The 21567-nt window shown below is 37.8% G+C and overlaps 1 protein-coding gene across 2 annotated transcripts in view; it reads right to left on the bottom strand.

The window, feature by feature from the left end:
- The window catches only part of ADCY1 (adenylate cyclase 1), a 158433-nt gene that overhangs the window by 27151 nt on the left and 109715 nt on the right, over positions 1 to 21567 (bottom strand). For both annotated transcript variants that reach the window (XM_072851397.1, XM_072851396.1), the window contains exons 7-10: positions 20988 to 21129; positions 7563 to 7718; positions 3630 to 3824; positions 2077 to 2174 (exon numbers count right to left, since the gene is read on the bottom strand). In XM_072851397.1, coding sequence (XP_072707498.1) covers positions 2077 to 2174; positions 3630 to 3824; positions 7563 to 7718; positions 20988 to 21129 — 591 coding nt within the window. The remainder of the gene's footprint in view (positions 1 to 2076; positions 2175 to 3629; positions 3825 to 7562; positions 7719 to 20987; positions 21130 to 21567) is intronic.

Below are 21567 nucleotides of genomic sequence, written 5' to 3' on the forward strand. Positions count from 1 at the left end.
TAACAAAGGGCTACATTGTTTTTTAAAAATAAACACAGCATAAGACATCAGAAAGGTTCATCATCAGGGCTTTTAGTGGCTACACTGCATGTGTGCCTCCATAATTGGATAGCTTAGGTTGACAGGAACATAGCCTTTCTTTCACCAACTCCATCTGGGGATATAAAATATGTCTTCAGCTGAGAAGCTGTTTTGCTCAGATGATAATAGGAATTGAGAGAATGTCAAGCCCATTGCTTTCTGTGTATTTATGCAGCAACTGGCTTTCTTACAACATTTTCTTGTCTCTAGATTTTGAACCTCCTCCTTGGGATATTGTGATACATGTCAAACACCATTATTATCACTTCTCCCATTATAGTAACATATTACACTTCTTGTCTTGGCTTTTGCATTCTCTTGTCATATTTATAACTACTTTGGCAATCTAAAGAGCAACTTAAAGCTCCAAGTTCTGTGGAGAGGGGAAATTTTCCAATACTTCCAAAGTTTTAGTCCAGCTCATGGTTGCATCTGTGTCACAGTGAGGGAAGAGCCTGAGAAGACTAGTAATTTGGTTGTATGAAGCCACCACCAACAGACTCTGGAAGAGAGAACTTAAGACCATTCAGTGGGTGGCTTTTCTAACTAACCCAGTGATGAATCAGTCCATCTTCATGGCCTTCAGTGGTCATGTTCTGCTGGAGCTTGTGTGTCTGTCAGATCAGAGCTTAAACTGGATCTCTGTCCAGCTGTTTTTTAAGTGACAGTACTTTTTGGAAAGGTTACCAACTACAATACCATGAGATTCTTGGAAATTCATGCTAGTTTCAACTACACTAATACTATTTGTCTCTCCTTGTTCTAAATTGCCATGCACTGCAGCTGGGCTTTACTTCAGAAGTAGGTGAAAAAGTTCTTAACTATGCTCCAATTAGTCAGCAGAGATCGCCAGTCTGGAAATCAGACGATTTCTGTAAGTGGCTTTGAATTCTTTAGATGAAAGGTATTATATAACAAATTTACATGATGATTATTATTATTAAAGTAAAAAAAGGTGTTTCTTAAACTTTCAATTAGAAATAATAGAATATAGGAGTAAGTATTATTCTGACTGGGGATTTGTGAATAGAAAAGACCAGAATTTAAAATGGGATTTTCAAAAGCATTATCCTGTGGTCAGTTCTATTCCCATTGAAATCCTAATAACTAGTAAAAGTGAGTGAAGCTTATTTTGAATGTTTTTATATTCTCATCTGAAAAAGCTTATTGCTAATCATTTTTATACCTTGAACACAATTATATCCACTTATTATAACCCTTAGATTTAAAAGTGAAGTCTAATTATTTTTTTATTTACTAAGCATTCACATAGAATTGACAAAATCTGAAGTAATCACTAAACTATATCACTCAACAATAAGCATCAGAGACGCCCCAAATGCTTCATGAGTATTTGGTTATGTCTGCTTTAGTGCAGCCAAGGTCTGACTGCAGCTCATGTGGGAATGGCCAAACTATGCACTAGGCAGTTTGTGTAGTGATAGCATTGATACCAAAAACCTCAGCAGCCTATAAATTTGGGCTGAAAAGCTGGATAGATAGTTCAGTACTTAGTTCCCGTCAAGCTCTGTATAGTTTTGTCTATATAGGGACCTATATAAGGACCTATATAGGGACCTTTTGTCTATATAGTTGCTATCAATACCTGAAGTACCTTGTCCAAAGCCAGCACAAATACATTTAGAAAAGCTGCAGTAACACCTTTGTTTGTAGTGCAGAAATGCTTTAAATAAGTTTAGCAGGTTTCAGTGTTTTTGTCTTCTAAGTGCATCCTTCTACCAAAAAAAAAAAAAAAAAGAAAAAAAAAAGAGAGAGAGCAGGGAAGAAATTGTTTTAAATAAGATAGCAAAATGTGGCTCCTTTGGACAAATGGAAGAGATAACAGACTGAGGGTATACCAACAGAGAATCTCCTGTTTGAGAAGATACCGACCTGAGTGCTAATTCCCATTCCAAAGACATTAATGTTTTAACCCGTGCAGGATGCTTGAAGATGTTCCACTTTGAATTATAATGCCAAAAGACAGAAACTTACTGTGGTATTATTAGAAGGTAGACAAGGCCAAATAAGGCAGCTAGAATTAGTGAGAGAACTACAGCACTGGTGAAGTACTCATCCTGAAGCTGGTGGTACTGTTAAAGAAAGGAAGAAATTAAGACAGTGAGCATTTTATACACACCCAGCCACCTATGCTTGTCCTTTCTCAGTAAGAAAGAACTATAGCCTAAAATAAAACAAGCCCCTACCCATCTTACAAACATACAAATAATCATTGCTTAATTCACACACAAAAAAGATGAGGCAAGTCTACACAACATTTTCCTTGACAGCCTTCTGTTTCAGCTGCTCCTGTTGGCCTAGCTGTTTCGTTTTCACCCTGTAACTAGTCAAATCTGGGTTAGGCTCACACATAAGTTCATCTTTTGGAGCAAAAAGGATTCAGCCATTTTGAACCAGAAGGAGGTGGCACTACCTCCTCTCCACTTATTCATCACAAAAAAAGGCCAAAAGCCCCTTGGTACTGCCTTCAAGGAGTCCTGTCACTTCGGATGCTCAGGACAGGACACTAATTAGTGGGCTGGAGGCAGCAAATGAGACATACGGATTCAGTTTTGAGCAGTTACTGTCCCTCATTCCACTAAGCCACAGTCCTTACAACAGAACACTTTTCAGGGGAGGAAATGCACGAGTGTTTTCTCAGAAAGATCCAAATTTCAATCTCATTTACACCAAACAACTTTCTTATTTTGAAAGAAAACAATTACAATTAAATAATAAATCACTGTGGAAACTTGAAATCAAAGTTAATGCTCAAGACCTTAAAAAAAATGACTCCAATGTGGCACACAGCCTTCTGACTCAAAACAGTAGTGACATGAAATCTTAGACTACGAAGTGACTTACAGTGGAAAAATAAATGCTACTGCCAAATTAATCTAAAATCATATCACTTTTGCTTTTTTAAACACATAAATCAAAGGCTTTTATTTTTTTAAATTTAAAACAATTTGTATTTACAAACAAACCCCATACAAGGTAAGAACAAACAGCTCTACTTTCTTAGCTTATATACATGCTTCTAAGTCTGGAATAAGTCCACTGCTTTCAGCACAGTCACACTGGCATAAGATCACAACCTTGCCCAGAGATTTAAGATTTTTTTATATTTTCTAGGTTTGATGGGATCAATACTTATGAGGCTACGTATGCAGAGGGAAGCATCCCCCTGTCATTAATTCTTCTCCAGGGCAGATGAGTCAGAAGGCAGCCACATTGGCACGAGGCAGCATCAAACAGGTGACCCAGGTCAGGCAGTTTGGAGAAGCAAAAGGAAGGCCAAAACACAACATGTGTAACTTTATGGGGGAGGATCTTGATGAGTAGAAAGATACTGATCTTTCTTTATATCCCCTTAAGTGCTTCCACAGAAGGTGGAGATAATGTCTCCCTCTTAACTGACAGACAGTCCCGAGATTTATTTAAAGATAGTGAGAAGAATTTAAATATTGTCTAAAAACAAACAAAAAAACAACGCTAGTTGGCTCATGGTCAGTGAAATCAGTAGAAATAATTTAAAAACTCCTTACTTTATTTTCACGCTCAATTTGCTTATACTTCAGGGTAATGAAGTTCAAGTCAGCCATCTCAGACTCAGTTTGTCGGGCCTCTATCAAACGGCTGATGTATCTGTTTACTCGAGTTCCTGGAGTGTTGTATACAACATTGGTAGAAAAAGAGGAACGATTCCTGAGTTTTTCAGAGGCTGTCCTTAATGCTCTCCTCTGTAGCACAGATGAAGAAAGAAGCAGATTTGATTAACACTGAAATATTTCATTGCTGTTCATATTATCTCAAGCTTACAGCCAGGATGAGGAATTCATTAAGCAGAGCAACTATAAAAGACAGAGATCTTATCTCTGCGTGATTGCCATCTTTTAAAAACTCCTTAGCTGAAATCCCGATCTCATTAACATCAATGAGAAAACCCGCACTGCATTCCAGGATTTCAATCCTCATCTGCAGAAATTCTCTTCACATACTGCCCTGACACTTCTCTGCCACTGAGGAAATAATCAGTTTGATCCCAATCAGTGGGACTTTACCTAGAAAAATAATTAGAATTTTTTTCTTGATGGAAGACACGGAGCTCTGGACATCTTGGAGACAAGATAACCAGACTCTTCATGATACAAGAAAAGTCCTACTGTCCAAGACTGTCTAGGTAACAATATATATTTTGAAAAGATAATTTTCCTTAACCTTTTGCACAATGACCATATGTGACTTCAGGGGGTCTGGGATCTCAAGTGTTCCTAACTTTAACTCACCCAAGTGGCTCTCTTGTTAAGACCTCTTAGGTATGCTTTAAGTGCACTTGCAGATCCAGATGGAGCAGTCCAATAAATATCAGAGCTAACCTATGCCTCACTGGGGTTAATTCTGCCATGGCTGAGATAGCACAACTGACAAGATGATAACTCATAGTCCTTTCCAGTGCAAAAGATTTATCACAGAGTGTATCTGAAAGGGATTTTAGACAATCTATCTCAGTTTTCACAGAGCACTCAGAAGACGGTGAGCAGCACCTCAGCCACACTGGTGGCAACCTTCAGTTGAGGGCACTGTAATCTAAACCATTATGGCTAGATCTGCACTAGTATGACTGCCCATGCCCCAGCACACTGAAAGGATCAGGGCTTTCGTAAAATACTCTTGTAGATGCAGCATTTTTTAAACACAGAGTGAGAAAGATATAGGCCAATCTGGCAAAGGAAAAAAGTCACCTAATGGTTAGCACATTGAGCAGGAAGAAAGAGACATTGAATATCCTTTTCACCTCAAAAGAGGTCAAACCTTACTTCCCAGAAGAGTTTTGACAACCAAGCTCGGGCAAGTTGTACTATTTTTACACAGTTAAAGGAATACTTTTTAATCTAACATCTGCAGAGTTCAGGAAGACAATTCAAAACATAAAGAAATGACAAGTCTGCTCAGGGATAAGGACAATGTTGGCTCAGGATATAATCAGTAGAGTCTGTCAGCAAGCTGTTACAAAAGCACACAAAATTTCTCTCTTCAGAGCAGTCAGTATTTAATAGCTCAGTCTTTAAAGGCTATACTACAAAATTTCCTTTTAAACCAGATGGTAAAAAGAGGTGGTGATAGCTATTTAAGTAATTCTGCAGGAATGGCAGTTTCCTGTCTTACTCCACAAGAAGTAGTTCTCATGAGAGGATCTCCTCATCAGTGAACAAACAGTGGACTACAGCAGTTCGTTAGCTTACATAGCGTATGTTATATGTATATTACACCTGAATACTTATGAACAGTGGGAAGGGTTAACTGCTGACTGATACATTAGTTTTCTGATTGTAAAGAAGAATGGACCTTAGCAAAGATAAAATAACTTTCCAAGTCCTGTTTTGCTGCCTTTATATGTAGAGAGCAGGTTGTACCAGCATTAAACAATTATGAAGCTACTTGAAACATTTTTCTTCAAGCTATCAGATCCCATTACTTGTTAAGTTGTCTGTGGTCTAAGAACTAATTGTTTCAACATGAAAAATAATCTTGTGGACATACATGGATTAGAGCTTTCAAATACGATCTTCTGGGTTCTGTTACCCGTAATAGAAATCTTAAATTGCCAGCCAAACAAGTATGCTAAATGTTTCTAAACAGAGATGAAGTTGTTCTCTTGCAGAAGACATTTGTCCCACAAGTTTGCAGGGAAACTGAGTGCTTTCAGGAATATTGTCAGGAATATACAATTTGGCTCTTCATAAACATAAACAACAATTAGTTAGCATATGTATTGCTTGAGGTGCAGCAGAAAGTACATCTTTGGGGATTTTTTTATAATCCAAATTTAAGCCTATAGCATGATAATAGGGGTGAGCAAAACAGCATTTTAAAAAAAAGGAAAAGAAAATGCTTCTTTGCCTTAAAATCTGGAATGAGGGTAGATGATGGCAGCTATTCTGATATATGGAATAAATTATATTATCTATTCTGCCATTTTGAAATAGGGTTAAAGTTACTGTGCTTAATCAAAATAGCTGTTGCTCACATATAATTATTTTGACTAGGTCTCTTATTTTTATCTCTATTATTATTTCACACAGTAGATTTATGTTATGTCTTACATGTGATCAAGATCCAGTATTTATATTTCTCAGAAATTAAATAAATAAATACATGCTACAGTAATGTGCTGGCTTCAAAGCCTTTATAGCTGTAGCTTGTTTTACATGATTTGAGGACTGATATCTCTAAAGAAACCCTGCATTGCAACACAGTGTATTTATATTAAAATCATGTATCATGCTCCACAATAAATGTTATGTATTAGGTACAAAAGCTCAGAACAACTGGTGCAGTTAAAGACAGCATTGTAGAACTTCACTGCAAATGTTCTGACGTAATTAGAAAATTTTTGTCAGATCCCTAGCAAAACCATATCAGGATTTTCTGCATATCCTACCATATTTATACATATATATATATACACGAGACACATAATTGTAAAGTATTGCATATGTTTCAAAGAATGTGTGGGTTACTTTTTTTAAACACTCAAATAACAGTACTAATTCACAATTGGAAGGCCTTGTACATGGCCAATTTCAAAATCAAATCTGGAGTTTCTGAAAGTCTTCACTGAAACTGTGTTTTAAAGGAACTAACGGACTTTTCTCCTCTTTTCCCGCAGAAGAAACAAAAGCACATGTAAAATCTAAAATATAAACGTTAGAATGCTTTCTGAAAGTAAGATTTAGACTGAATCGTCAATAAATGTACATTATTAAAAAAAAAAAAAAGGTGGAGCAATCAGTCAAGATGAATTACTGATTCCAATGCACACATGCCCTGCTTTGGAGCACTGCTGGCGTGACCTATGTAATATTGCCACCTGCTGGCAAAGAAAATGGAATGAGCAAATCTTCAAAAGTTTTTTCTCCACTAATTTCTGGATAGATCCACACACAGAAAAGGAAGTAAACCAGGGTACTAGTATGTAAAGCAATTTTGAGTTATGGCATTACAAGCCATTCAAGAAAGCAGTATTCATATTTATATTAGGGACTTTTTTTTTTAGGATTTGTATTAGGGACTAAGAGGTTTTTTGGCTAATCAGTCACCAGTTAGGGAACCATCTAGAGACACAAAATTATTCTGTTATTTTGCATTTGCTGCCATCAGCTTCAGACTGTGATGAACTCATGATGCAAAAGAACAGCTCTTGGTAATTGCAGAAAAAGCCTCAGAAACTCTACTTCCTGTGAAGGAAGCCCTTAATAGAAGCCACATAGGCCACCTATGCTGGCTTGTTCAAGAGGAGCTCCAAATCTGAGTCCTGTTATAATTAAGTTTTGTCTTTACTGTGAGAAGGCTGTGGGCATTAGATAGCTCTAGCTCCAGCAGGAACACCAGAAACTCCTCTATCAGTTGGTCAGGTCACCCCATATGTTCTCAGAGCAGGTCTGCTTGATGTGGCCCAAAGAGCCCACATGGATTACCTTATCGTCATCCTCACATGTCATGACATTGGAGAAAGGGATCTCCGCTTTGAACATCTTACGACAGTGCATAAGCTGAACAAGCAGGTAGCAGACTGTCTTGAACTTCATTCTTTTGGCAGGCTTAATGTCTGAGAGAATCAGTCCAGGAAATATCTGTTGGTCAGAAAAATAATATTTGTAACAACTGTGTCATTACATTCCCATGCAGACATACATACCTGCAGACATTTACACCACCTAGTGGTCAGAACAAAGCAATATTCTAATCAAGAAGCAATGCATTTTGATAGACATTGTATATTTGCAGATGAAGATAACTTCATCTTTTCTCAACCTGAGATATAAAGAATCTATTGAACAGACAGTATTTAAACACATACTTAACATTTTGGGAACTGTTTTCTACATAGAAATGTAGACTATAAAAAAACCTGTATTAATGACAAACTCATAAAAGAGGCAATATTTGTATTTCTTTAACCTTAAAATAAATTCTGTAAAAATACAGCAAAATATAAGGAGGAAATTAGCATTTTTATTAATTGATGTTAAAAAATACAATTTCAGTCTTTTTCTTATTTCCTCATTTTATTACTTCTGCCCAGTAAAATCAGAAGCGGATACCTTTTGCTTTAAAGATACACTCATATACATGCTTTAAAAGGAGGCTGTGAGGCACTGAGGTTATACCTTACATCTTATTTCTTCAAAGCAAGGAGTGATATACCACAGAGAAATATTCTCAAAGGGTTGGATATAATCTATTCCTTTTACCACGGAGCTCCCAGTTCAGCAAGGACAAATATTTTCTTGGTTAACTCTTAAGCATGTATTTAACTCTTGATGACTTTAGTAAACCCCTAGCACATGTTCAGATGCTTTCACAGATCAGAGTAAGAGTGATCCTTTATTCTACCCTCAGTATTTATACCAATCTTATTCATGCTTCTGGCATGTGGAATGTATAAAGCAGTGTTCATGGGAAATGTGGAAGGACCCCATGCCACCACAGTATGGGAATTTAAGCTTGTAAAATTAATCTTTTCTGGAACAGCAAAATAAAGAAGCAGAGAGGATTTGGTCCCTAGTGTTCCTAGGTACAAAAGACAGAGCAAATCACACTCCAAAAACTTTATTCAAATGCTCTAAAACCCACAAATGGCACTGAGGATTTGCTGTCCAGTCTTTGGACATACTATGATTTACTAGAGCAGTTGACATTATTACTTCAATGATCAAGGAATGAAGAAGGAAGTAAACTGGAAGCATTTGTTTAATGCATGTTTTCATGGATACCTAAATTTAGTCAGAGGGACAGGGCAAATGACACTGCTTATATTCTGAATGGCATCTCAGGTATTGGTTTGCTATGCTGTTTAACACATACAGCTACGCACTTGCATTTTCTGGATAATCAAGGGTATATCCTACTGATCTACCAATACTCTGTTTAGTCAGTTACACTGTGGCTATGAAACACAAAAATGACTTGTGCATAAATAGTTGCACACTTTTTATTAGCAGATGGCTATGTTATAAACACGTGACGTATTTCACAGAATCACAGAATCGTATAGGTTGGAAAAGACCTTTAAGATCATCGAGTCCAACTGTAAACCTAACAGTACCAAGACCACCACTATACCATGTCTCTAAGCACCTCATCCAAACGTCTTTTAAATACTTCCAGGGATGGTGACCCAACCACTTCCCTGGGCAGCCTGTTCCAATGCTTGATAACCCTTTCAGTGAAGTAAAATTTTCTAATATCCAGTCTTTCCATGTGGAAAGGTGCCTAGGTATGCACATGTGCTTTATTGTGCACTGAAAGGCTGACTGAACCCAGCTAGCATCACCAGCACTGTACTGCACAGTCATCAGCTGGAATCTGAAAGGACACTAGCGTACCTAGTGTGTAATCACTTGTATAACAAAAGTCTCCATGAAGACATTTCCAATATGAACCCTTTCTTTTGAGGGTTTTCTGGCAGAAGACATACCACTGTATTGCAATAACCGCAGAGAAGATACTGTACAAGGATATTTACATACTAATCATCCTTTAGGTATTCCTAAGGACACCAAGTAGATAGTTGTTAGGTTTGAGTATTGCAGATATGATCAGCTTTTGAGCTACCATTCCCAACAGCTAAAACATACTTTTTGGACAGGTACTCCACTTACATATTTTTCTAATTTAGCCATAATTCCTCTAGAAGTACTATATATTTTACTCAGTCTCCCGATGAACCTTTTGATACAAAAAAAATGAGCAACTTTCTTGAAACTCCCTCCAGTTTTGCATTTTGCTTCATTTTTTTAAGACAACAGAGGTGAAAAGGGAATACACAGAAGTTTACAGGTGGGCCATATCTCAAGACATCATTAGTTCTTTCTTTGCTCAAACCTTTCACTGTGGACATTGCATTAACTAGGTCAACAACTTCGGTTTTAGGTCTCCATTAGATTGGCTGGAAAAGACACTCTTAAATAAGTGTGCTGGTTTTGGCTGGGATAGATTAATTTTCTTTATAGTAGCTAGTATGGGGCTATGTTTTGGATTTGTGCTGAAAACAGTGTTGATAATACAGCGATGTTTTAGCTGTTGCTAAGTACTGCTTATACTAAATCAAGGACTTTTCAGCTTCCCATGCTCTGCCAGGTGCACAAGAAGTTGGAAGGGGACACCGCTGGGACAGCTGACCCCAGCTGACCAAAGGGATATGCCATGTCATGCTCAGCATATAAAGCTGGGGGAAGAAGAAGGAAGGGGGGGACGTTTGGAGTGATGGCATTTTGTTCTCCCAGATAACCATTATGTGTGATGGAGCCCTGCTTTCCTGGAGATGGCTGAGCACCTGCCTGCCCATGGGAAGTAGTGAATGAATTCCTTGTTTTGCTTTGCTTGCATGCATGGCTTTTGCTTTCCCTATTAAACTGTCTTTATCTCAATCCACGAGTTTTCTCACTTTTACTCTTCTGATTCTCTTCCCCATACCACTGTGGGGGAATGAGCGAGCAGCTGTGTGGTGCTCAGTTGCCGGCTGGGGTTAAACCACGACAGTAAGTATAGAGAGCTACAGAAGCTGCCTGACAGCCTTCATTATGTAAATGCCACAGTAAAGGTGCAAGAGTGGCAAAGAATAGGTAGAACATCTTACTAGCAAAAGATTCAGGAAGGCATGACTGAGAAAGGTGAGCACATGGGCATGACTATATACTCCTACAAGGATTTGAAGTCCTGTGAAAAGAGAATAGTTTAGATATTCCTCGATGCAACCTTCTTATAATAGATGAGTTTCTGAGAACAACCTGCAACTTGAAAACTTGGAACGGATACAGTGTGGCTCAGGCAGTGTGGCCCTGCCACCAACATGACTTTTCCTCAAACACATATTTTCATGCAGTTTCCTGACTATATCTTCAAAGAAGTAGGCAGAACATTTTTAGCTCATACCATCGACTGCTCTTTTTGTTTATAAATTTTATTGGCAGATAATATATCAGTAGTATTCACCCTTTGTATGTTGTATAGAGGAGTTTTTCCAGCTGTCTTGGAGTCCAATAGAAGTTTTTCAACTCAGGTCACTGAAAAAAATGGAGTAATGTGTCTAATTCCAGGCTCCCCAGTACAAGAAAAACAGTGACAGACTCAAGTGAGCTCATCAAAGGTTCATCAAAACAATTAGGGTTCTAAAGCATATGACATATGAGAAGAACCTGAGGGAATTCAGTTCATTTAGCTGGAAGAAGAGAAGGCTAAGGAGTGATCTAATTGCTGTCTTCAGGCATCTAAGTAGTAGTTAGAGAAAGGACAGAGCCAGACTCATCCCAAAAATGCTCAGAAAAAGTGCAAGAGGCAATGAACATAGGCTGGACCAAGGGAAATTCCTATTCAATACAAAGAACAGAAGTTTTAACCATGAGGATGATCATGCACTGGAGCAGGCTGCTCCCAGATCTCCAGTCAGGGAAACACACAGCTCTCACTCAGACAAGTTGCCCTGAGCAACCTGCAATTTCAAAAGTGGATCTAACTGCGAAGCTGGCCCTGCTTTGAGGAGGGAGGTTGACCACATGACCTCCAAAGGCCCCTTCCAACTTCAGTTACTGTGCGATGCTATGAAAATGTGTGGAACACATATAGCTACTGTTCTTCATGGCTGACCGAGAACCTAACCACTCAAAGGACATTGCAGTACACATAAGTAGGGCACACTGGCAGTTCTCAGATCACGTATAATTTTATATATAGCTTTTTCTTTTTTTTTTTTTAATCTAATAATTGCAGGACATACAGATTCTGCACTGGGACTGAGGATTTTCCATTCTACTATTATATATACACAATATCAAAAATACAAACAAAGGAATTCTCTCCCACTTTCATCTCACAAATCATGTCCCTTTTTATTATTACTTTTACAGCAGAACAACATTTCTGACACAGTGAAATTCTGAGTGGAATATTTAAGTAATCTCACCTTCTGCTGTAATCCTCTGATAAAGGCAAGAAATGCAGTACAGTCTGTTAAAACAGATTAAAAACAAAAACAAAAACCAAAACAAAACAAACAAAAACCACAACCCCAATGTCTTTCACTCTATCTTTTCTCTGAACTTGCTCCAGACCAGCATTACAGGAAAGCTGGACTGCAGCATTCTCATTCCAGCTCATTTTGTCAATGCATTTTACTTTCACACTTCTTTTTGACCCTCGGGATCATCTCTTATTCTGTTCACTGTTCATTTGCATCTTAATTTTAGGAAAGGTTGGTTGTTTGCTGCAACACAGCGGGCAAATGAGGTTAAGAGCTGGGATTTTCTAACAGAGCACTCTGAAAGCAGCCAGACTATATACAGCTTTGTGAGCATCTTTAAGCACGCAGAAAACAAACAAGCACTGATTAAAATTCTGGGAAAACACCCCAGTGTTTGAATCTCATGTAATACTCTGGTAAGGGATTCACTGGTGCTTATCTGGGGATTCTCAGAAACAGCAGCAGACTTGTTCCCCTGACTATATTCAACTGCAGTGCTTAAAATGGCATGGGGAAGAAGATACTAATGACATTGAAAATACATTTACAGAAACCATAAATGCTGTAGCATTATATCTCTCTGTGCTTTCTGTAGTACTCTCGGTAGTAGTGTTTGTTCCATGACTATCTGCAAGCCATTTTGTCCTGAGTTAGGTGAGTAAATCTTATTGGGTTTTTTTCTTCTTACAGTTAAAATCATCAGACATTTGCTTTTCCATCCTTTTCTACTGCCCTTATGATACATTTTGTTTATTACAAAATGTATATAGCTGTCCGTCAGGAAAGTATATTAGTGATTTTTACAACTAAATAATACAGCTTCTATAAGACAAACTCTTAACATTCAGAATGGTGTGGCCACTTTCTTGCTACAGATGTAGAAAAAGTTTTTAGTAGCTGTGAAGACTAAAACTATCTTTAGGAGATCAATAACAGAGAAAATCTAATACCAGTGCCCTATGTTTCTCCCTTCTACAGATTCCACATTTCTGGAGGAAGAAAAAGAAGAGAGGAGAATGATATTAGAGCACATGACTAATTGAACCATCACTGACAGCCCAAGCTGTGGGCTGTCACATTGACGATAACGCACTAGCAGCTTCACAGCAGCTGCAGAAACAATCCTGAAGATGTGGAACAACACATTCTGCAACAAAAGCATCATTCCTCTGTCTGTGTTTGCTAGGTGGTAACACAAGCCGTCTACTTCCAGTGTCGGGGTGTGTATATTCCAACAACTTGTGCAATGCAAAGTCTCAGGCACAGATCAGCCCCTGTCCAGATACAAGCTAGAGCTTCCATTAAAAGGCTGTGTGTCTATCTGTTAAATCAGATCTGCTAAGGTACATCTGAGGTGTTAAAACCTGAAATGCCCAAGTTATGCATTCAGATCTCTAGTTAAGTTCCTTGGTAGGAGCTATCAGCCATTGAGAGCAAAGACCACCCTGGACTCTACTAGGCATAGCAGCAGAGGTAGCTGCAGGTAGTCATCAGTTTGAAAGCAGAAATCATCAGTGTGTGCCCAGCTATAGACTCAGATGCCTAACTTGGGGCATTTCAAATCAGAACAATTTTGTCAAATACTTTTTTGCTTGCTGTGTGCTAGCAAGGAGAGAGTTTGAGTAGCTGGAAAAGTTTTCACATGCCCTGCATTAACTGTAAAGCTCTCTTCTTCTGTTACTACTTAGACGTTAGGAGTCAGAGCTCTAGCACTCCATAAGGGCTGGTAAGCATATGGTCACTTAAGTAAAAATATCCTCAGAATGAATTAGTCCAGAAAGCTGACAACTTACAATGACCATGAAAACTTTCTTGAGACAAAGTAGACTGGATATTTTTAGAAGAGTCAGATGCAAAAAAATCCTAGGGAGCTGCTAGCTGTATGAATGGATTTATTGTGCCATAAGTGCTCTGTGGAAAACACAAATTTTACACGTTTGGAAAAAAAAAGGAGAATCTGAGAACAGTGTGGCATGTTCACATAGACCTAACTAGAGTGATTAAATCAAATTAACTTTGCAGAGACGGAAATTTCCTACAAATATAGATGGAAGTTCAATTTGAATTGAAATAATAAATTAAAAATAATTAAGTGCAGTAATTTTAGACTTATTGTTTCACTCAGTTTACTTTTTTCCTTCTGTAGTCTTCTTTTTCTGTTGTTATTGTTCACATGATGATGCCAAGATGACATCTTTTAATCAGGTCAGACAAAATCCAACAACCTCCTATCAAAAATCCTAGTAATACATGGATTATATACATCAAATTGCTTCACTTTAGAAAGTTAGATGGAAGTATTATTAAGCCATGATAGAAAGCATCTCAAGAGTGTATATGAGCACTTATACTTGTGAAACATGCTAGTTGCTAACAATGATTCACAGGTAAAAGTGATTCACCAATAAGGTCAAAAGGCAAGCACATGTAGTTACTACGTATTTCATCTATACAAAGCAAAAAAGCCATCATGAATCTATGTTGTTTTCTCTGTGCTATATTGCATAAAGTTCATTCCATGCTGGGGAAAAAAATCAAATCAGCCACAGGAAAGACATAAGCAGACAAAACCCATTGGTTGGTGGTGGAAAGATATGGAGCCTAGTAATTTATTTTAACATAGAAGGCAGATCATCTGCTTCATGCAACAAAGCTATGCTGATGAATAGTAAAGGAGGATGTTGCCAAGTCAAAAAATACTGCCTTTTCAAGCAGCAGAGCAATAGAAAATTTGTTTATTTTCCTGTTACTCCTTAGTGACAAGACTGCAACGTAGGAAGTTTAAAATCACATCTGTTTATGCTAGATGAAACAACAACATATGAAAGTGATGTGACAGCCTTTGCCACTTTTCTTGCAGCTATTGTCATGCAAGTTAGAACAAATCTCAGGTTGCTGAATTTCTGCCTATTCAATCATGAGTCAAAGAAATTAACCGATCAACCTTTTGAGCTGTTAAATCCATCTGCAGTTCACAATAAATTACGCCACAGGTGTGTAGTGTAGATAATTGCTCTAGATATTTCTGACATTTGCAAGAGTTTTTACATTTTAAATAGTATTTTCCAAAGGATGCTCCTGAGCTGTGTTTGCTTGTTGTGTTCAAGAGGATTCTTGAACCTTCAGGCTTTCAAATGAGTTTTCCTGAAATCATAAGACTGACAGAAGTGCTCTCCTCTTCCCCAACTATTGCTTTAACTTCTCTTTTCAAATAGACTGCTGGTATTTTGGTTTGGCTATAATTATTTTTTTGACAGAAATAAAATGGAAATTTTAGCCGCCTGCATTGTAATGTTTAGGGCATGATTCAACACAGCAAACCAGGGCAGGAGACAGAGCGCCATACCTCTAACCAGCATCCGCTTCCTTCCGGCTGGATAACTAAACAAGGATTCAGAAGAAAAACATTAGATCCTTTCACCTGGGATTTTCAGGATGATCACAGCATTACTCAGAGACTTCAGATAATAGAGCAGGGCTGTCCAAGCTACAGAAAGGATTTTCTGAGACTGCCTGGCATGGCTTTGTATGTACATGGTAAGGTAGGAAAGAGAAACGTCAGCCTTTTCAGAGAAACAGCTAGTTTCCAAAGGGCGAACAGATGTGGTACTCACTTTCATGGACTTTTGATGAATGTCCATCACTGTGTGCCATTCAAATAGTAGATGCAGATACCATGTGATTTACATTGCCACAAAGAAAAGATAACTAATATCTTTGAATACAGAGTTAGTTGGTGAATAACTCACTAGTACATTAGTAGAAATTTTGCAGGTGGTGATTAGCAACCTATTGGAAGCTAATTATTGATTATGTTTGAGGTATGCTGTAAAATTCAAAAGACACTTATGAATATATAGGAATCACTTACAAGTTGTATCTATAGTGTTTCCCTATGATTTTTATATTTTTTATTACCTCCTTTCCTGGACACAGCGCTATTGCTTCTTGTTAATGGTCTATAGCATTATTTGTCTTTGCCTTAGCTCTGGAGCCAGCAAAGTTACTCAGTGAAGCAGGTTCCCTTAAGCTGGCAATGAGTAACAGGGATGGCAGGCCCACTTTTGTAAATGCAACAGCTAACACATTCTGAGAAATCTTTCCCCTCACAAAAACTTGATCACTTCTGACCACTGCTTGGCTATCTGTAAAAGTACCTTAGGAATCTTGTACCTTAGGCTATCTGTAAAAGTACATTAACCGTCTGTGCTGGGCTGTTTTTTTCAGCTGGTGACATTAATGAGCCTTTTCAAAACTACAGAGGTGCCATCAGAGAGTGAATTGCTGCAACAAATACAAAGAAGTAAGCCCAAGTACAAAACCACCAGGTTATCACCAAGGTTGTGGCCAAACCTTAGGAGGTGTTATACTGCAGGAGAATCATACTTTTCCCAGCAACCATAGAAGTGAAGTACACAGTCCAGCTAAACTCGCTACCTCTGCTGTGCTTCTGGGAGCCAGCCATGCCAGCTGTAAAACTGAGGGAAAGATACTTCGACTAATGTCTGTGCTGACAATGAAAGAACAAAGAATTCTGATGAAAGCCAGATCCACTCTATTACAAAAATTTAAATTAAATTTTAAGCATACAGTTTGAAAGTTGGAACAGGATTAGTCAGGTAGATTACTGAGGAATTATTAATGGAAAAAGTTATTTAGCTGGGTCTAAGCAGAGTTATAAAGTTCTTGTAAGGGGCTCTGAGATTAACAAGTCTGGCCTAGATTTTTTTTTTTTCCTGAAATAACATTCACATACAGTAACATTTACAATACTTCAGAAAGCTAGGACATCTTGAAACTAAGAGAATGTCCATGTGTCTAAAGCATAGAGTATGGATCTTGTGAATATTTAATATATTAGAAAGAGATCTGTTTTTCTAACTGGATCAGACCTGTTTTAAAAGTCCAAGATATTAATGTATGTGGTCAGACTTGTGGCTAGTTATGTTAATCAAACTTTTCAAATCTTGTCTCAGTGCAATATTTTGGTCACATCACTGTAAGTTTTAGTATCAATATAAAATATCATGAAGACATAATTAAACTTTACTTAAAAGAAATGTGCTGGCATTTTCAGAACTAGAAACCTTGTCAGGGCATTATAACACTTTGTATTATATTTAAAAAGCACATTTGCATAAGTTTTTAACTATGATGGCCAGCAAAAAAATTTAACTACATTCAAAAAATTTCTGTATGCCTTTGGAAATGAGATGAATTATTTAAGTCTGTTTAGAAGCTGAATGTTATCCAGTCAAATATGCATAATTATTCCTTAATAATAATAACAGCAACAATAATAATAGACTAATATAATCTCTACCAAAATAAAAACTGTAGCAAAACAAAAAGTATTCCCTCAGTGGCCACTTAGAAGTGCTGTCACACATACTAGCTTATACCCCAAACTAGCAATCAGATCAGATCACAAAATTGTGGTTGTTAGCTGATTCAATAACAGATTAAAAAAATTGGGTATACTTTATAATTTGTTCACATTTAAAATGTGACTGGTACATGAATGAGTTTTCTTATACTGTTACTCTCATTGTTGGCTTGGGTGATATTTGTGATGAAAGTTCTTCCTGTCAGACCAAATATGGAAAAATGCAGGGTATATGTCTCCTAAATAAATAAATAAAAATTTTAAATAACCTAAGTGGGCCTATTTACCTTTCAAATTCAACCGATTCTTGGCCATCTGTTGCTCATAACATTGATTTCCATTCCTCTTGGCATCATACCTGCTAAAGTCAGTTCATATTAATGTCAGAGATGGTGCATAAAGAATAAAAAATGTGTCTGCATTTCAGCTACTGAGGCTCCAGAGGAAGGAATACAATATTAAACCAGCAGATACCTGAATTCACTTAAAGAAACTCCATCTTGGCTGTGCTTCATGGGTAGCCTTCTGTTTCTATGACTCTGAAGAGTTAATGCCTGAATTGGGGTAGGAGGGGACAGCAGGTGTTTATTTTGACGGTAAATATACTATCATGTAGCTTATGGTCCATTATCAGTATGCAAGTATACGAAGACTGGGGACAGCTGTGATGTACTGTGACAAACAGCGAAGTGACATGCTGATTGATCTGCAAGCCCAGTGGAGAAGCCAGTCAATACCAGTAAGAATCACGAAGTGTTTTTTTCTGCCAGTTTGGCTGATATGCCATTGATACATGCCGGAGAGCTAATGTCATTAGCCAAGCTGTACCACAGCATCTGCCTCTTCCACAAACCCATCAGTGACACCCATGGGTAAGATGGGATTTGGTTTATGTAGCTGATAACAAACTGATCAGTTGTTTTTCAGCAGTCACCAGTATTTTCTTAGCAATCTTACGATGATGAAGAAATGTGTGCTCCCACAGTAGCAGGCTCTCATCCTTGCACATTAAACATGCTTTGACCTGGTTTACTGTAATATGTGAATGTCAAGCTTCTGATCCTCAATCACGGGTTTATTCAGCGGAGTCGACATAACACAGTTTCTATATGTAATAGACATATTTATCCCCTTTTCTCTCTACTTGTCTCTGTGCACCAACCTATCAACAATTTCCTGAAATTCAGCTATTTCTCTTCTCAGTATGAAATGAAACCTGATACATACATAGGAAATGAAATTATACATAATGCTGTAGAAGTGAAAACAGCAGAAAACCAAGACAAACAAATCTAGCAGCAATAAGCAACTCACCTACCTTAATTAAACCCTCCCTTATGTTTTCTTCTTTATTGAGATTGATTAATTTAGGAACTAATTCTGGTTTCAAGAAAGCCACCAGAAAAATCTCTCACTGACTGCCAAAACAGAATCTGGCACCTGTTTTCTTTCATACTACCTAAAACCAAATCTACCAGCAGAAGAACAAAGCATAAGATTGCGTGATTTTCACAGTGGATGAGAACGCTCCATCTCTCTAATCACAAGATGCTCTAGAGGAAGTGCATAAAAAACCACCTTTGCAGCAGCCTTTCCAGGATAAAACAACAGGAGTTTTCACTCCCAGAATCAAATTCTCCAGGTGACTGGACTCCCAGTATTTCCATAAAACCTCCCTGAGTCATCAAATTCAGACCAATAAACTGACTGCAGCCATGGAATACAAGATGACCTGGTTTTCCCTGGTTACATTTTTGTAACACACACCGATTGGCTAACACCCTCAAGCATGGAGCCTTGACATCACTTTAAAAGCTTGTCTGTATTGTTTTCATACTTACTTTGAGAATTGGATATTATAATTTCCTCTCTAAAGGTCAAATCCCTGAATGAAACTTGTTTGGGCAGAGTCTCAGAAGATAAGAGTGCAAAAGTCTGTATCCCGAGTTGTCTGGCTGAGATAAAGAGCAATAAAGTTACTCTTGGCCTGTAAACATGTTATGGCAGATAACTTCTAAGATAAGCCACACTTGATGTGGAAAAGGTTGGAACAAACTGAATGTGTTTAAATTACGATTATGGACTTTCAAGACTCCTACTGAAGTAATAAAACATTTTGTAGTAGAACAAAAGGCTGCCCTAAACTCAGTAACTGGTTGAGGAAGAAAGGTGTGACTATAAATGAACATGTTAATTTATAGAAAATCACTGTCACCACCTTCACTGCATGCTGAGACTCAAGATATTACCATTGCACTGTTGGGCCTCTGTTCTCCTTATCCTGGAAATCTGGTTAGAACACGGAGTCATATCCATCTCCATCAGGGGTGGCTAAATCCTGAGCAACATCCAAGAAATGAAGTTCCTGCTCAAATGAGCTAAAATCTTCTCTTACCTTATTCTTTCCACACTTCCCATTTTCTGTTCTCCACCAAAAAGAAGAAAAGGGCAGAAAACGTTATTGTCCCTCAACAGCACTGCTGACTTACTCCTCTTTCCCCAGTACATCTCCAGGGGTCTGACAAAAGGAAGAAGCTGAAGGGAGAGGGAGCTTAAGAAAATTTGGAGGGAAGGGCAGCTAAGATAAGAAAGGGATGACCAAAATCATTGTGGGAGTCTGAGGTGGCAGAGCAAGCAAGGAAAACATTGAATTTGTCATGAGTAGCTCAACATAGCAGGAGAAAAATACATGCATGTTGTGGACAGAGAATATATTATTTGTTGCAATAATCTTAGAAAATTTATTCAGCTTCAGCATAAATACCTTATCTGTGGTACAGTGGTATACATTCGAAAGCAGGATGGTTGACTGCAGCCTCTTCCTCTGACCTGGATAAAAGGACTTGTGTTGTACAGCTTTTCCAGACTTCCAGGGGATGTTAGTTCAATCACTGCTGAATTCATTTCACTAACTTGTCTGCTGTGGGCATGACATGTCTGTAAATACTACTTTTTCTGTGTCTATTCATTGGGGAATCCTCCAGGCCCACTAAAGGAGCCACCAGTATCACAAGTGGTTATAGAAAGGGTTAGGAAAGCATGAGTAAAATGGCATGGGAATACGGGAATGAAAGAGTAAAGAAAACTAGAAGAAAAATAGCCAAGCTGTGAGCATTAATATTCTGAAACACCCTTTTGAAGGGAGGAGGAAGGGAAGAGTGAATTAAATTTTTGGAGGAACATATCATATAATTTCTGATAGAATGATTACAGAATCTGAATAAAACAACAGTTTTCTTTTTAGGGGGCTAAAGGGAAAGACTGTTTTATTTTTAAACTTCAGAAGTAAATTGGTCATCTTCTCTATGTAATGTCCCAGGTTAGCTTTTTTAGTATTCCTGTCTCAGTCAAAACCAAAAGAACTAATTTCAAGACTGTTTGAAGAACTTTTAGAAATAAGAAATACCAGTATTGCCTCTGCTTTCAGAATATCACAGAACAGTTGTTAAATTACAAAAACATGTCACAGAATAAGCTAGAATTTGTGGAGCTTACCTTCCTACGATGGGATGGCACAATAAAATATGTTTCAATATTATGCTTCTTCAAGAAACTATTCCTTTCATGACCATATCCTGGTTCTACCTCGTAGTCTCCATTTAGGCACTCTAAGGTGGTCTTTGTAATGTGAACTTTCCTGGAGAGAAAAATCGGACATTGTTGTTTAAAGCAAAGATACTTTATGAGCTAGCTGCTATTGAAATACATGCCTGTGCAGAAGGTCATAAAGAGGTCAAATTTTTTATGTACCCCATTTTTGATGTACAAAATTGTTTTGTTTTGTCTTTTCAGTCAAATAGAACATAGAAATATTTCTATTATATGCATTTTCTAAACTTGAGCAGAGTGAACAGAAAGATAACTGTTGACCATCCAAACACTTGCAGACTTGTTGATTTGTAGAAAGTGAAAGTCTGCACATCATCTTCCACATTGTGTAGCTTGCTTAAGTGTTTACCTCACTGCCTGCTTGGAAAAACTTCCTGCTGTTTGAAACTTGTGGCTTCACACTCCAAATCTCTCATGTGCATAAAGGAGAAACTTCTTTTTCTGTTCCTCTTCACATCTCTGACTT

This window comes from Ciconia boyciana, chromosome 2 (assembly GCF_034638445.1).
Source record: "Ciconia boyciana chromosome 2, ASM3463844v1, whole genome shotgun sequence".
Lineage (NCBI taxonomy): Eukaryota > Metazoa > Chordata > Aves > Ciconiiformes > Ciconiidae > Ciconia > Ciconia boyciana.